The sequence below is a fragment of the Serinus canaria genome, chromosome 2, assembly GCF_022539315.1.
Source record: "Serinus canaria isolate serCan28SL12 chromosome 2, serCan2020, whole genome shotgun sequence".
Lineage (NCBI taxonomy): Eukaryota > Metazoa > Chordata > Aves > Passeriformes > Fringillidae > Serinus > Serinus canaria.
In genome coordinates, this window is record NC_066315.1 from 106624484 (window position 1) to 106642315 (window position 17832).

General features: G+C 38.6%; 1 protein-coding gene across 3 annotated transcripts in view; it reads right to left on the reverse strand.

The window, feature by feature from the left end:
- The window catches only part of CHST9 (carbohydrate sulfotransferase 9), an 88426-nt gene that overhangs the window by 18333 nt on the left and 52261 nt on the right, over positions 1-17832 (reverse strand). For all 3 annotated transcript variants that reach the window (XM_050971448.1, XM_009089989.4, XM_050971449.1), the window contains exon 5: positions 366-403. In XM_050971448.1, the coding sequence (XP_050827405.1) occupies positions 366-403 (38 nt within the window). The remainder of the gene's footprint in view (positions 1-365; positions 404-17832) is intronic.

Here is a 17832-nt window from a genome sequence, read left to right on the forward strand (position 1 = left end):
TCAAGTATTTATATCAATAGCTTTCTGCCTTTTAAAAGGAATACTAGCAAACAGAAGGAAAAAAAAGGCATAATGTTGTGCCACAAAATTTGATACCAATGAACAAATTACCTCTGGGCTTTGTCCTCAGCACCAACACGGGAAGTAGATGAACTGAATTGCTTAAATGGCAAATCTTAGATCAAAATGATGGCTACTCTTGTGAATTCAACACATCTGCAGAGCCAGCAAGTTGTCTGACACGTGCTCCTTAGCACACCTGTATTGCTAATATTAGTGTATCTTGTGAAGTCCTCCTTTCTACTTGCCACAACTCTACTGTCTGAAAAATTAAGTTAACAAAAAGTATGAAAGTTTGCAAATACCTGATTAATTGTCTGTCGTTGCAGTTTTTTTCCAGACTCTGAAAGGGAAAGAAAAAAAATACTTTGGAAATATTCTAATCAATATGATGGAAGACATGTAGAGCAACAAACAGTAAATTAATAAAAAAAAAATCAAAAACTATAATTAAGAAACAGAATTTAACATGCAGAAATCACTTGACAGTTTGAAATGGAAATACACTTAAAATAAAAGAAACACAAGCCTCTCTTATAAAAGAAGATTGAGATAAGTAGCCAGTCTTGCTAACCTGGAACACCACAAAATATTAAACATTCAAAGGGGAGGAAAAAAAATTCTAATATGTAGTATGAAGCCTCTTCATGTCGCAAGACATACAACGTGACCAAGAGACTGGTAGCATCCAACTCACGATTTGACCACTGGAGGAGAAAAGCAACTTCTGCCATTACCTTAAAATAAAATTAAATGCCTGTGTCAAGACTGAGGCTCAGTACCAGCTGGCCCAGGGAGAAATTCTATCCTGATATTATACACAAAGTGGCAAGCTGAATTACGGTCTTGTTTCCTTATTCTTCTGCAGCGTCCTTCAGTGTTATCCTGGAGATAAAATCAAAACCTAGACAGGACACTGCTTTTCTACACTGCCTGGGACTCTAGCAGCAAGGACTCCTCAAACCTGTTCTTTGCTTTTTTGACCAAAAGGGGCAGTAATTTGCTTCATTTACTGCTCCCGTGGACTAGTTGTCAAAAGGGCAGCTGGTATCAGTTTGCTACTGGAGACTGTCCACACATATTGGGGAAAGTCAGGAATTTCACACTTGCCTATCCAGCTAGGCTACGTGCACCCTGAGGGTTTTTAAAAATAATAATGATAGGCCAGGACTTACAACCTGTCAGTATCACTATTAACTGTCAGGGGAGCCTGCCTAGCTTGGGTGGCTGCCACCTCCAGCCCTGGAAAGGATACTCCATTTCAACAAAACTTTTCCATATTGATAAGTGTGGCACAAACAGAATTTTTAAAATGAGGTGAAAATATTTAAAGTGTTAAAATACAGTATAAAGACTCTACTTAAAGGAAAATGATCCTCCCTTCCCATCCCTGAGACTACTCCTCTTTTTAATGGAAGCATTATAGATTATTCAGATGAAGATGATTACTTTAGGCTATATTATAAGATTGTCTCTTATGATAATTACTTCCTGCATGCTTGTGTTGTGTTTTTATTTGCTAAATATAAAAACTATGCTTTTCAAAAACTCCACAGAACTGTCGTTTAGGGGAGACTTCTTAAAATGTATTCCCTTGCTCACTGAGTTCATCTTTAGGAGAAATAAGATTTATTCTTGTAAAAAATATTTTAGCCAAATAGATTGTTGGTAATAGAAGATTAAAGGGGTGTGTGTTTTTAGCATTCTCTAATGATATACAAGTTGCTAGGAAAGCAGAGTGTTTGAAATCTCTGGTTAGATCAACACTATTTTGCTCAAAGGTTTGTGGACTTTGAATACTGATGCTTTCCTGTTTCCCAGTACATTTGTTTTTAGGCTATTTTGATTCACTTTAAAGGAATTTTAATAACTTTCTGTTGACAGCATGGACAGCTGGTCTTGAGAATTAGTGAAAATTCACTTGCTGACTGAGGAAGGAAGTGACATCAATGAGTTTCTAAAGTCAGCCCTGAGGGAAAAGTGTGCTCTGCCAGAGTAGCCTTTCATGCCATTGTATTTCCAGTGATGCCTCAAGATGCAAATTGCATTATCAATCAAACTTGTGGTTTCTACCTCAGACAAATACAGAAAAAAGAACAGAAAGACTGGGAAAGACCTGTGCAGCCATTCCTGACACTACTAAAAAAAAGGTGAAGAAGAATTTATGGTAATTCTTTCCTTGTTTTCTCTTTTTTCTTTTTGTGATTTAAATGCACAGTATCAAGGGAAAGGCAGTTGCAGAAGTGGCTGTATGATATGGCAGCAATGATGACATGGGTTAAACAGGACAGAGATTGACTGTTGGGCTGTTAAGGATAGAAGAGAGATCAAATTCAAGGTCACCACTAAATTGAATACTGAGTTCTCCATTTATTCGCTAGATGATCCTTGTCCTCATCACAGAACAACTATGTGCATTTGGCAGAGTCAGCACTTGTGCTCTGAAGGCACCAAGGTCTGTAATAACAGACAAGACTACAAATCAGGGTGGAAATGTATTGGCACCATTACATGGGGAAACCTGCAAAGTCCTGGTGTGTATTGTATGATTGTTTTAGAAGAAACATCACTAAAAGCAGTGAAAAAACATGATGCCTCCAGTGTTGAAAGGGGGTTCAGTTTCCAGCTGCCAGAAGCTAATTGTAGGGCAGGACAAGGCTACTGAAAGTGGGCAGAATTTTGTTTGTCCTGCCTTTTTTTTTTTTTTTTTTTTTTTTTTTTTTTCCCTAAATTCCCAGAATTATCTTATAATGACTACTTGTGGATCTGTGTTTTACTTTTGGCACTCTCACTTTTGAGGAGGATCATTTGTGATGACCATCAACCCAACAACATTCACCAGCAGGATTCAAAAAACACCTCTGCAGAGAGTGCTCCTAACTCAAAGGACATGAAGCAACAGGACACTGACAAAACCAGAACTGTCAGAACACGTCAGCCAGTCCTACAGGCAATACCTGCATCATCAGTCTCATGAAATGCAGGTAATACTTGACACTTACAAGAAGTTTCATTTCTGGTAGACATATACATGCTAAACTTAAAGTTTTTGACAGGTTTTCCCAAGCCACTGCAATGGGGCAGCAGCTTATGCAACAACATCAAACTAACTGGGAAATTTTCTGCCATCTGAAAACTCTCATGGAAGCTGCCCAGTAGGTAGCCAGGGCAGTCCCAGAGCCTGCAACCTTCTGCAACTCAGGTTGCTTGCAAGCAGCTTGCTCTTCTCCTATATTTCTTCTGAAACTTCAATTTTCTACCTGTCATCCTGCAAATTGTTCCTAAAAGGGCTCAACAAGATAAAAGTCACAAGCAAACCCAAAGGCCTTAATCACAGACAAATAACTGATACTTTGTGATTCAAAAGTTGTATTTAGCAGTATGAACCATGATTCTTGTTTGCTGACACTGTGTTATCCTACCATGCTAACTGAGGCCAAAATGCTGCAACTGGACCCCAGTGATGATTTTGCATCAGGACTGGAGAAATATACCTCTCCCAATTAACTTTTAGTGATTTTCTTTTGTCTCTCTAGTTGCAAAAAGTGTAATGGCTGGTGACTGGTTGAGATAAATGGCCTTCTTGGGTTGACCTCAAGCTATATCACTTTAGAAAAAATAATTACAACAACATTGTTTAAAAGAATTCTCTGTATGTTTATACACTAATTAGTATACTAATTCCTGTTTCCAGGGCAAGTTGGTTTTTTAAAATTTTTTTGTTTTGTTTGGGTTGATTGTCCATGATTAAAAGATTACCTTACTGAGAGGAATAATGTGTGTTTTCTAATGTAACTGACAGCTGCAACACATGAGAGCATTCCATAACTGCTGCTGTCATGAGGAATGGCAACACCAACTCCTCAGCCTCATGCGCACAGCCTACACAGAGAACAACACGTAATTATGCACTCCATGCCCTGCTTACCTCCATACAAAGGAATGGCATATTTGTGCAGGTTTGCAGATTAATCTGCTGTAATTCCCTCTAATGTTAAACTACTTCCAGCTCAAATGTAATTAAGATCACCAGGTACAAAAGATTCAGATTGGAAATATGAGTACAATCCGACAGAACAAATAACAGCTTGATGCTGTTCTTTATGTTCAAATAGTTGGATACATTAAGGATTTTGACAGCATGTTTGTTCTGTAAGTATGTAGATGAAAAAACAAAGGTTTCGTTTCAAAAGGCAAGACATTACTACTGTATTTAATTAGAGAGAAAAATCCCTTAAGTATAGAGATCTGCCAATTTATGTGATGTGATGGCTATAAGACCTAGGAACAAGGGATTTTTTTTCCCTTCCAAACACCAAATCCAAATTTATATATACTTCAAACAACCCTCATAAATGTCAAAATAAAAGCTTTGGAATAAAAAGTTTGCTTCCTTAAGTCTCCAGATAATTCTACAAATATTTGTGGCATGGCAGAAAGGAAGGGGATGAACAGAAAGGCTAAGTCTGTTTCTCTTTTCCCAGGTATCTGAGGCTTTTCAGAAAGAATAGTGTGGAGATCTTAGGGGGCACAGGGGACCCTTAGCCTTGCTCTGAAACTGCCATATGCATAATCTGGAACAGCCATATTCACTTAACTTCAAGTGGGAATGGTACTTCTGAAAAAATCCTTTGTGAAGAGGGGATTTGATGCTCTAATACCAATTTAGTTTTGCTTTTCCAGTTTGTGGAATAAACCCTACCAACTTAATCCTTTTACTTTATTTTTCTAGATTTAAACACACATGCAACCTATTAAATTGTGACCCACCCCACTTTGATTACTGCAGTCATGATCTATCAGCACAGATTCTGAGAAGTGTAAATAAATCAAAGCACTCATTTTTGATAAACTTCTGCAGCAAATTCCCATGGCACCAGGGCCTGGGGAAGAAACACTCAGATTTGTTTTTCAGGCTTATAACAGACAAGGTGTGACACTAATAGATTATCTTCTGTGAAAGCCTGTAACTAGGCACACAAAGATTAAAATATTTAGGGCAGAACCATACATTTCCTATGTTTTATCAGCAGAATCTCTGGAGTCTGCAAGCAACACAGCTCTTGCAGACCTGTACATCTTTTCCTTCTCCTTCTAACAAGGAATTAAATAAACTGAAAGTGTTCATTTATGCCATTGCCTTCAAAACCTAGTTTAGCTTACTGTTGCACCTCTATGATAATTATGCAACTGAATATGATTAAAGTAGCCTAAAATATATTAATCACATCTTCATGGTATTGCATAATCCTTCTCAGTTGACACAATGCCAACTCAGAAGTTGCCCTGGCAGAAGGAAACATAAAAAGAAACCCAAGTTGATACTGATTGAAGCAAATGAAGGAAAGTTGGCCATCTCAAAACACTGAAACTCTCACAGCATTCCAAGGTCTCCCTAGCTAATTTTTTGTGATTACTTTTGATATGAAAACAGACCTTTAATTGTCAGTCTCTAATAAGGATGCAGAACTGTTCCCTGGGAGGTTCAAAGGACCCTGGGAAACTAAACATTTACCAAAGCCTGAGTAGCCAAATGTCTTGTGCTGATTAACATAGACCATTGAGTTTCCACCTAACGAAGTCATAACAAGAAGGAACCCCAAAGGAAAAAAAAAGAATTGGACTGACAAAGGAACATTAGTCTTAATAAGACTGAGGACTCTCATTCATTAATTCTGTTGAGCGTAAAAAGGAGGTGGGGGTATAACTCAAATCCATTCCTGGACCAAATCCTGCATTGACTAACATTGTGTAACTGTACTTAGGGTGACAAGATGTTACAACATAAACTAATTAAAAATTTGAAGTTTTACCTGCTCTCTGCCTCATCAGCAGTGATAAAAATTTTCAAATGAGACAGAATTGCCAGGATGCCCACTAATCGAATTAGTAAGCAGCCTTGTTTGCCAGTTTTCTTCTAGAAGGCTGTGCTTTCTGTAACTGGGAAAAGGGAAAGCAAAAATTTGTCATATTTTTCCTTTAAGGATGGAAGATTTGAGATAGTGAAAACATGCCAGACCGTGTATTTGGTTGTAACATCAACACAATATTGATATCACTGTTTGGATGGTTTCCAGCTGAACATGGTGCGTGTTTGCAATGCCTATTTGGCATTCATCCTGTGTCTAACAACAAGAGTAGTTTGTTTCAAATTTGTTTTACAGCTCACTATGCAATTGCTTTGAACACTTTTTTTTCTTTTTACCCAACTGCTTCACTACTTTTTTCACATTCCTGCACTCTTAAAGGAACGGAATGGAGCAAATCACACATTCTTATTCATCTGTAACAGGCAAGCAAAGACCAGTTAATTATCTCTTTAGTAGGTGCATTTTTTGAAATCCTATCACAATGTGATCCAAATCCAATGGTAAAAATTCTCAGTTCCCACACTGCAAAGGCCATTGCTTTTTCATCTGAACTCATACAAACCACAAGTCTCCCCTTTCATGTTGCTAGTTTTGTGTGGAGCTTTACGCTGCTTTATGTTATGGTAATCTGGAGGGTAGGTCACATAATCTGTTAAAATACCTTTTTGACTGTGCTCCCATGTTAAGCTGAATTGCTTATGCAGTTGTATTCCAAATTAAAAAAGGGTTTCCAGGCTTTGACACAAAGGAAGTTGTTTCTGCCCATCTGTTGCAGTTTCCTATTTCAAGATTCTTAGTACATCATTCTGTGGGGGGTCATAAAATCATACAATGGCTTGGGTTGGAAATGACCTTAAAGATCTTAAAGATATTTTAGTTCTAACTCTGCTGCCATGGGCAGGGACACCTTTCACTTGACCAGGTTGCTCAGAGCTCCAACTAACATGGCCTTGGATGGTTGACTGATTTTTTTTCCAACCAAAGGAAACTCTCTGGGCTTTTTACTCTAAGGACATCTCAGTAAGAGCTGTCATGATAGAAAAGAGCATGGAGAGCAACTGGAGCTTGAATCCACGTGCTCAGATCCCACACAGAAATAAAGCTGTGAGCATGCAGTTCTCTCTTTAATACACCCTGCTATGGTCTTAGGCAGCTGAACCTTTGCATTGGGCTCACAGTGGACTGAAACATTGCAGTACTCTGGCTTTGGTTTTGGCTCCTGCTTGGGTTCTGTTCATATTAAGATATGGTTGGCCCTGTCCAGATGAGGAATATGAGTACAGTTGAAATTTGCAGTCCAATTAACCACCTCAAGGCAAAGTCTCATGGAGTCATCATCATCCTGGTTGTCATCATGGTCAGTTGTTGGTTTTTCACTGGTGGCAAAGATAAGTTGATCTCCACCTCTGGAGCACACTATTCCATTATAATCTTAATTAGAACACCCTGGAAATGGCATAGGAAGGTTCCAGTACCAATGGGAAGCAGCACACAAGCCCAGAGAAACTTATTTTGACTCACCTGCCAGGATAACTGCACCACAAACAACTGAGCTACAGAGCTTCTCTAGTGTGAATCAGTAGTGAAAGCAAGTTAAGTACACAGCAAGCCCAAACAGGGATGGAAAAATCCAGCTTCTTGGCACTAATTACAAAGTAGAGTCCCACAGCAAAGTCACCATGGGAAGCCGTAGTCTACAGTTTCTGCATTTCAGAAATAAAAAGAAGATGAATTGTCTGTACAACATAAGGCCAGGAAGTGACCAGTGGTGACGAGAGCAAATATTCTTTTAATTTACTACTCATTCTGAGTTATGCCTACATAAACAAACTGTGCTTGTTTAAATCTTCCCTGTTTCTTTGTTTAAGGTCTAAATGTGACACTCTAAGGCATGCTTTTAGCAGAATGGCCTCAAACAACTTCTCTGAAATCATTCCAGTTAGAAGTAGAATATTCCCCAGTGAGAACCTGAGAGTAACAGAAAGACACTACTCACATTTATGAGGAATAACCTGTAATTAATCCACTAGTAAAGGAGAGGAAAAGGAAAAGGCAAAATAGGAACCTAATTAAATAGAACTTAAACAACTGGAAAAGTAAAAAAAAATTCTGTAAACCAAATAACATTATAGTGAAAGAAAATTGGTGAAGAAAGGCAAAGAGAAACAAAAGCTAGAACATAACCTTTTCTAATGCATGGCTTTGAATTAAAATTGGTCAGATACAAGCCAAAAACCTACAGCAATCAGTTGCTGCAGGGAGTGCAAATTTATCTACATTTTGTATAACTGGAATATGACCTTTTACGACCAAATCTTGTGGTTGACTTCAGCTGCAGCTATTGGAAGTCATTTGTAAAAGGTCATCCATGACTGAGAACATAATATGAATCCAAGATGCACAGGGATTCAGGTTTGTGCTACTCAAAAGAACTTGGGGAAGGAAAAAGAGGGCAGGAAGCTCATCCACTGCTACAGATTCAGTTTTCAAATGGATTTATAGTTTGGTAATAGCAATTTATCTATGTAATCAATTTCCAATATGTGAATGTAAATTATGAGAGGATACACAGTTTTTATGCTTGTCATTTATGACTACATTACTTCAATTTTACCAAAGAAGATTATATTATCAAACAAGGCTACTTATTTAGTAATGTAACTTGAGTCAATTTTTGTTGTCTAGAACATGGTAGAACCTCTTCTTCCCACAGATTCTCCACTACAAGAAAAGATTATGGACCCTCAGTTCTTATTATTATAAAGAAATAAGGTTTTTAGGCAAAGATAGTTTGTAGCCATAAATAACACATTTATCTGACTTTATTCATACACAACCTTAGCACTGTTTTTTGGTTTGTGTTTTGTTTTTTTTTACTTTTTTTTCACAAAAAGTAGGATATTTTAAGGAGCTCTTTATAAAAATAGCTGATAATGATGCAAAAGCAATCCTCAACAAGAAAAGTGCTATGATATATAAAAACATGTAAAGTCGTTCTCTGAACATTCAGAAAATTCAAACTATCATTCAGAGTAGTTGATAAGGGAAAAGAAAAATTATACAATACTTTGTGCATAGAAGTAAAAGCAAATTCCTGTTAGAGAGAACTGTCAGCAATTATTAACCAAGATCTCACAACAACAGTTCCCCAGAAACCTAAAATCAATTCAGAAGGCCGGTTTGTAAAGGATTCACCACCATACCATTCACCACTCTCATACTCTGTATGAGAGTACATTTAAAATGATGCAAAAAAATACTCTTTTATGCTTGTTGTCTTTAAAGCCAAACTTGTAGCTCAGGCTTGCAATCTGCTCTGCCACTAGCTTTGGGCAGCTGTGTAGCAACTGGGTGTATATTGCACCCACTATGGATAATTGCAGCTGCCTCCTTGCCCACAGGTGAAACACCTTGATGCTCCAAGCCTCACAAACAGCACCATACTCTGCTTGGGAGGAGCCTTTTGCTCACTTTAGGAATGCCTGTTGTGCCTCCCTTTGTGTGCCATCCTTGCTACAGCCATGAGGATACTGGCAGTGCTCAGAAGTGGAAAGCAGCAGCGGTGATGAAGCAAGTTCAGCTGGGAGAATCTTTATGAGAACTGAACTCAACATATGCCACTGAAAACATAGTTAAATTATTTTTTTTAATTAAGCAGAGACTCAAAAAGTAACAGCAGTAAGGTTTTCTGTACCCAGAAAATGCAAAGTACCCCAACACCAAAAGCATGAATGCTGCACTGCATCAGCTGGATCGCTTGAGCAGGGTCTAAGTAGATGCTCTCAGGTGGAGTGCATCCTTTTCATGCACAGAGGGTAAAATAGGCTTTAAAACCACACCTGCAGGTTTTGTATATGCCAGCAATTTCTGCCCACAAAACATCCTGCTGGTGCTGGCAAAGGACCATAGGTACATACCAAAAACTGGTACTGAGGTATAATTTGCATCCATAAATGTGCAGGTGCAGTTCTGCAGAGACCTATGAGAAGAACATGACCACACAGCCGACAACTACTACTTACACAGCAGCCTTGAGACAGCAATCTTTCCATAGGATGTGCCATGCCAGGCACTGCAAGGAGAGGCAGAATTCACAGCTGAAATTGCAGCTGTGTTCATGACTGGCAGGCTGATTTAAGAAACAAGACTACCCAGTCCTGGTTGCAAACCATGGGTGTGTACTAATACTTGCCGCTCTGATGATACTCCAGACTGAGGGCAAGATTAATGTGTCAGCTACAAAGGTGGAAAAATTTCTGAGAGAGTCCTTTGCACCAAGTGATTCAACATGGTTTTCTACGACTGGGAGAACCCACCTTGCTTTTTCTTTCCTAGTGAACTGCATTATTTTCCAGGCATTACAATTAATTCTGCAAGCCTGACATGAATCAGCATGAGAATTACTGACCAAGTAAGCTTCAGCAAGTATTAAGTGACACAGTCCCATAATATGTTGACTTTATTCACATGTACATTACTGATTTCTAATGAAGTGAGCCCTCAGGATGAGACATTTCTCTTTTCTTCTGACAGGAGAACACAGCCAATATTGCATGTGATTTCCAACTTGGCAATGACTTCTTGTTAACTGCAGGGACAAGGTCTTCACATACGTCCATAGACTAAGGGAAAAAGGCATATTTCTATTTAGCTTATTATTAATATTTCATTGTAGTGGACATAATACATTATCTGAAATCTGATTAAAGAATGTGAAAAGAAACACAAATGAAATGTGGAAAAATTATCTTCAGATTAGAAGTTATTTTGGACTAAAGCCACCGATTGCAATTGCTTAAGTATTTAGCAAAGAGTAAAAAGCAGTTTGAGAAGACTGAATTTGCCGCCTTCCAAGGGATCTAAAAAGAAGATGTGATAACTGAGTATCCACCCCCCACATAACTTTTGGGCATCACTAACATACTGGCCTATTTCTATGATTAAAATAATTTGTATACTGTGGTTTGTTTATAATTTAAAGGCTAGGTCCAAATGTTGCAAGCATGTGCGATGCAAATCTTCAGAGAAATTACTTTTACATATTGATGTTGCTAGCAGGGGATGAAAGAAAAGCTTAATATTGTTAAATGGCTGGTTAATTAGATGTACAGTCAGAGACTCTGGAAGAACAGAGATGCAAACAGCTCAGAGCTTCATATTTCTTCTCTTCATAAAAGCATATCAGTAATGCTCCTACTTTCAATACCTTTTGTCCCACGGATTACAGATAACTAGCTCCCAGAATCACATTAAAATGGAAACACCACTGGTTGCAACTGTATAGAACCAATCTTAGGTTAAACATAGTAACAAACTTACTGTAGAAATGGAAGCTAGGCTCATCAATCACAGGAGAAAGCAAGACAGACAGAAAAAAAAAGTTATTAAAAAATCCCTTCATTTTTAATTCTCGTTTCTGAGAAGAGACTAGACCAATTCTACAAATCCAGTGTGGACCACTATTTTTTTGCTGGAAAACTTATGCCATCATGCAGCTACCTACACACACCCTAGACCCAAATAATCTGAGCTAAAAATACCCCTTTGTAGAAGCTACAGACAAACAACGTTTCTTAGGGTTTGCTTTTAAGATTGGTTTGATCTTCCCAACGCCCAGCCCTTGCTGCAGCTGAGGGATGTGCTCTTCCTCCTCCCATGTGCTGGCCACCAGTGCAACTGCACTGCAGGGCCAAGACACATCACAGTCCTGACTCAGCTGAAAATTCTCATCTGGGCTGACAGGCTGATTTTCAACCAAATGAGCTCAGAGCAGCCACATCAGCTGTGCAGATCAAGACACCGAGCTGGAAACAACAGTGGGGACAATGAGAAGTCCCCATCTGGGAAGCTCATGTGCAGATCAACATAAACCTCCTACAATTCCATATCCTCAGAGTCCTTATCTACCCAGCTGCTTCAGCTCCCTCACCATCAGAACACCCAGGTTTGCCATAAATGACTGAATAGTTCAGATGCACACTAATAACAACTCTCTTGACAACCAGCTATTTTCTTTTAGGGCTTGCATTGTATAGAACTCTGTTTTTTTTCCCATTTAAAAAATATTCAGATACTTCATCTATTTGTCTTTCCAAAAGGTATTTGATAATACCTCTCTCACAAGATTTCTTAAGGAAACCTAGCAGGCACAGAACTAGAGTGAGCACCTTTGCATAGATTTGGAAAAGCAACTGTTGAAAAGATAGGAAACAGGGCACAGGAATATGAGAGAGGACAGTCAATTTCACTGTGGAAGAAAATCTCCAGTGGAGTCCTGCTGCCTCATGTTGTGGTTATTGATGTTCTTCAGCCTATTCTGAAATCACCTGAGAAAGGAAGCAAACAGTGAAGAGACAATGTTTGCTGATGACATTAAGCTATTTGGGGTAGAAATGATGGAGGTTAAAGAACTTTCTTTGAGAGTAGGATCGCAATAAAATGACATATGAAGTGCAATTTAGGCACAATGACGCTAGAAATCTTTTAGGAGAAAGCTTAGTTTGGACTCAAAAACAGTGGACTCTGAACTGAGTTACAAGCACACTGCTACCCAGGAATGAGACCCTGGGGTGGTAAAACTTCTGTGTAAATGTCATCTTCCTGCTCACCAGAAGAGAAAGCAAATTGAAGACCAGAGAAAACCCAAAAGGCAACTGTTGTGTTTCTGCATATTCACACACTTGCATCTTAAATATTATCTGCAATTCTGATCCTTCTACTCATGTAACAGAGCTGAAGAAGAAGTAAAGAGGGTGGACTGAAAGTATAAGGTGGCTTACAAGGAGCAACGACTACAAAACCTGGCAAAGCAATAATTCAGAGGAGATATGATAGGGATCTGTAAAATCATGAGTGACATGGAAGGGGTGAATCAGAACTGACTGTTTGCTGCCCATTGTAACACAAGGCTGGGGGCATCAGATGAAGCAGGCAGATGGCAGGTGGAAAACAAACATGAGGAAGCAGCTCTCCATGCAACTGAGAAAGGAAACTCAGGAACTCTTTGCCAGGGGATGTTACAGATGCTAAAACTTTACATGGATTCAGGGGACAACTGAACAAGCTGAGAGACGGGAAATCCTTTTGGGGCTGATAAGCAAACAAAAACCACCTCTGGCACAGGAAGTTTCTGAAACACAAACTGCTAGAGTTTGAGAAAGTAACGTGAGAAGGTTTCACTTTGCTGCTAGGATATTGAGCAAGACAGAGCCCTGGTCTTAGGCAGTGTTGTGCTGTGTGCATGTCTAACAACACAAGAAAGTTAAAAAAGAAAAGCACTGGTTTAAAATACTTCAGAGTCTAGCCACCCTCAATAACAACATGTACCACCTGCAGATGTTGTTGACCATTCCTGTTGAGCCTCCAGCCACAGGAGACTAAATAAATTAATTTAACTACTAACTACAGTAGTTAAATAAATTTCCAAGAAATAGTAGGAACAGACTTACTGAATATTAAAAGCACTAGACTCTGTGTGCAATGTAAAAGATACAAACACAATGATCTCAGTGACTTTTCAATGTCACCTGGAAAGTTTACTGTGAGCAAGACACTGACCTGCAGTATCCTAAGGTAGATGCTAACACCAGACCATTCTGTTATGCTACAGGCTGGGAACACAAAGGGTTAAGAAGGCATTACAGGAATTTTTTACCACCTATCAATTTTCTGGTTTACTGGATCTGCTTCCTTGGAAGTACACAAAAATCACTAGAGAAAAACAAATGAGCCTTTTTGAGAAGTGAGCTCAGTTGTGTTCATAAGGCAGATATTAATTTAAAGAATACAAATAGCCCAACAGCCATTAAAATGAACTCTTAAGCATTATTTCTAATTATACTGCATTGATTAAATACAATTATATTTTAATTAAGCTTTGTTCATACCATCATCCTCCTATGTTTTTTCTCTGTCTAGAGGAGGAAATTAATCTCTTTTTCTAGAGATTCATTTTCATGGCAAATAATGCTTATCATTTCATTTATTTCAAAAGCAGAAAACAAAATCTGTGCAAGACATGAATTATCTTGGCTGTGTTAGACAAAATCAGCTGTCTGCTTCAAAGTTCACCTGCATGGAGAGCTCCATTCAATGCCTGCACTCTTCTCATGGCTGGTTTTTAAGTCCTACCAAGAGGCTCACTTTTAGCATTCTAAGCTGCTGCAGCTGCAGTTGCTGTTAACAGATTGTGTGAGTGCTCCCAGTCTATTTCCATGTAAAATCAGGTTACCGACAATCTGGGCTGAGGAGCTGCCTCGTGGTTTGCCCAGCACTGGGACTATGGAGAAGAGATCCTGAATGTTAGCACCTACTGCCCTCTGCCTGCACCACATAAAATGCTTAGGCAGCAAAACTACAGAAAATGTCACTTTCCAATTTTTTAAATACTTGGTCTTACCAGTCTGATTGGAACTGGCTTCTAATCTATTTCCTTTGATTGCAAGAGTAGGAAGTGTTATTCTCCTCTGCATTGCAGTCTATGTAGGGATTGCCATTACAAAATGTGCAGATATATACTGTTTGCATCATTTTATCCTGCTTTCATAAAGCGTAATTTTAAATTTCTCTTAGCATTCAGTGGGATCATGAATTCAGAGGTTCACCATATCTTTCCAGGAAATGTGGTGGGAGGTGTACTGCAGTGAAGTTCATCATGACAGACAGAGAAAAAAGAAGTCCAGGTTGTAAATCCTTGCCCTGCAATACGATCCATGTAGTGAAACACTTATACAGGCCATCTGAGCACCTGGCACACACTACAGAGGGACAGACCTTGATGCTTACTCAGATAAGACTGCACCATCAAGGACAAAGTTCCTATAAGCCATAGCAGGCAGCCAGCACCATGAATGGGAACTCAGAAAAAGTCTGTCTCAATGGTTTTGACCTTGTATTCAGCTTAAGTGATAATCCACAGTTATCGACTCTGACTTGCACTTTAAATTCTCAGTTCTGCCCTAGAGGATTGTTTGAAATTCCTTAGATACAGAAAATCAACAGGAAATTACTCCCTTGGGTTTGGCTAGGGGGTACATTAACTTCTGGGCTTTTAAACTTTTTCTCTGACCGAGAGAATAGAAAATATTTCCATGTCCATTTGTGGAGAGACAGAAGCCATGCAAATGCCATTCAGAGAGTCAGTCCTGGCCTCAAGTCCATGAATGCAAAGGCAGTGCTGCAGCCCTGGGTATACATGTCCATTAATCATGAGCTACAGTTCTGAACAGAAGGGACTCAAGAAATCCTGGCAAGCTGTTACAATTCTATTATCCCACCTGCATGTCTTCCAAAATGCACCACAGTAGCATTCCCTCCATCTAAGGCAAGAGATACAGGAAAATATAAAAGGCAATTTACATATGTAACTATTTGACCATGTGTTTTCAAAACTCTTTAAATTTCCGAGCTTAAATTTCCAGCAAAGGCTTAACCTGATGCAGTTTGGCTTAGAAATAAAAGAAACCATGTGCTTCCAGTGTATTTGGTCCTTGTCACTGCTTCTGCTTCTTCACAAGCTCCATCAACAGTGGTCTGGCAGTTACCATCCCTTCCCATTCACAGACTCATTCACACCTGGAATATTCACCCCTGTGTCCACCCACTCACAACAGCTGATTATTTTGATAATTAACCTGTCAGACTTCCCAGACAGCTAAAAAACCCCAAGTAACACTGGACCAAGGCCTTCTATGGGAGACTTTGGTCAGAGGCTGAGGACAGAGCTGACAGACATACCATGACCACTCTTGCTGAAAGCACTTGTAAATTAATACTGGGCATTCTGCATACCTCAGCATTAAGCTGGCCTGGCAGATGCAGTCCCTGGGTACCTTCTTTCTCTCTGTGATTGGCAGTAACAGCCAGCAAAAAAATAAAGCAAATCCCACCCTCTCGGAACACCCCTTGGGGCATCAGCCCATCAGAGATAAAAGGTCCCATGGCAAATTACCACAGCCATGGAGCCAGGAGGCAAAGTGCACAACTTCCCAGCACAAAGGCAGCTTTAAAGGTGTGCCATGAGCTGCAATATGCCCTTGAGTGGTCAGGTTGCCAGTGAGCCTGAAGCACCCCATGGGAGATAACTGGGGTTCGGTGTCCAGCAAAGCAAACCAGCGGAGCATAATGAGCTCGATGGCCTACAGTGAAGTGCCAAGTATGTTAAACCCATTTTTAAAAGTGCACTCTACTACCTAATGTACTTCATGAGTGGTGTGTGCAAATGAGGGCTCTGGCTTTGTTTGTTTTCAATAACAGGAGATTTTTCATTTGTCAATTTACAGCAGAGATTTTGATACTTGAGAACTGTGTCTGTGTTTGTGATTATACACCCCTGCTGCTAAGTATGATAATTTGTTCCACTTCAGGTTTTATTAATTAAATTAATACTAATTGAGCGACCTTTTGGTATAATTTTAACCTGTTTTTTGCACTAAATCCTATACACTCTAGCTTCTCTTTATCTTCCTTGTTTATCCCCTGTCCCAGGGGAAATGTTTCACTGCAGGTCACTGCCCTGATACTCTTGGGTTTACAGATATTTATGGCTATACTTGCATACTCCTAAATCAATAATAAAATCCAGCAAAATAAACAAATAGTTTAGAAGATATTTTAGAGAAAGAAGCTATTACAAAAAAAACCCAAAAAAACACCAAACCCAAAACCAACCCAACCCATAGATGGCTAATTTTATGTGACTAAGTGCCCTCTAGTGACAAAGTCCTACTCCGAATAACTTTCACAGTCACTTCCATGTGTTACACAGTTTTGGGTCTCAGTATTTGAAACATTGTGGGGTTTTTAGTTTTTGTTTTGTTTTGTTTTGTTTTTTGGTTTTTTTTTTAATTTAAAGAAAATAAAGCAAAAGTGACAGGCAAAATCTATCAGTAATGATAGTAAGAATAATAAATCAGTAATAATAATAATAATAATAATAATAATAATAATAATAATAATAATAATAATAATAATAATAAAACAACCGCCAATCACTGTGCTAGTTTAAAATACACTTTATTTACTGAAACATGATGAGTATTTTCCTGATCAAAGCCAATGCTACCATTTCTATAAGTCAAAGGAGACACATAGTTAGCTTTGTGGTGGGTTGTTTAAATTACTCAACAGTCCTTGAACTGCGGTTTCTTCTGAGAGCTGTCTGCCACTGAGTGGTGATGCTGCAAAGTAGAAGAGAGAATCACCTCTGGGCCAGGCTTGCCCTTTGTTACAAATCCCTCACCCCACCCTGGAACCCACCTCAAATCATTCATTCAGAACAGCCCACCCACATGTTGGAGCAAGCATGTCTAAAAGGCAGGCATGGAGCTTCACCTGCTCCACTGTCTTCTCCAAACATGTAAGTAGGGAATCCTGGCTTATAAATGAGTCCTTAGAAAGCAAAGAAATCCTCCAAAAGAAAAAATCCTATTTTTTTTGTCCCTCAATCTTTTTAAATTTGTGAAATTAGAGAAATCATAGAAAGGATACCAATGTCTTTACTTTGTACTGCTACTCCTTTAGGTGAAAGCTGAAGATTTACAGTCTATTCTTAATAGAGAACAAAACTGTATTATTATTATTATTATTATAGTCTATATGTAAAATACACTATATATTTTCTCTACTATGTTATAATATATAAATTATTACATTACATACTAACAATAATGTAGTATGCACACACACATATACATATATATATACATATATACATATATACATATATATATATATATATATATATATATATATATATATATATATATATATATATACACCCACACATACACACACACACACACACACCCATAGCATTTCCATGATCAGACTTTTGGATACCACTTCAAAATTATTCACTGCTCTTCTGTAAAAAGCAGTTTTCCTATTTTTTCAAATATTGTCT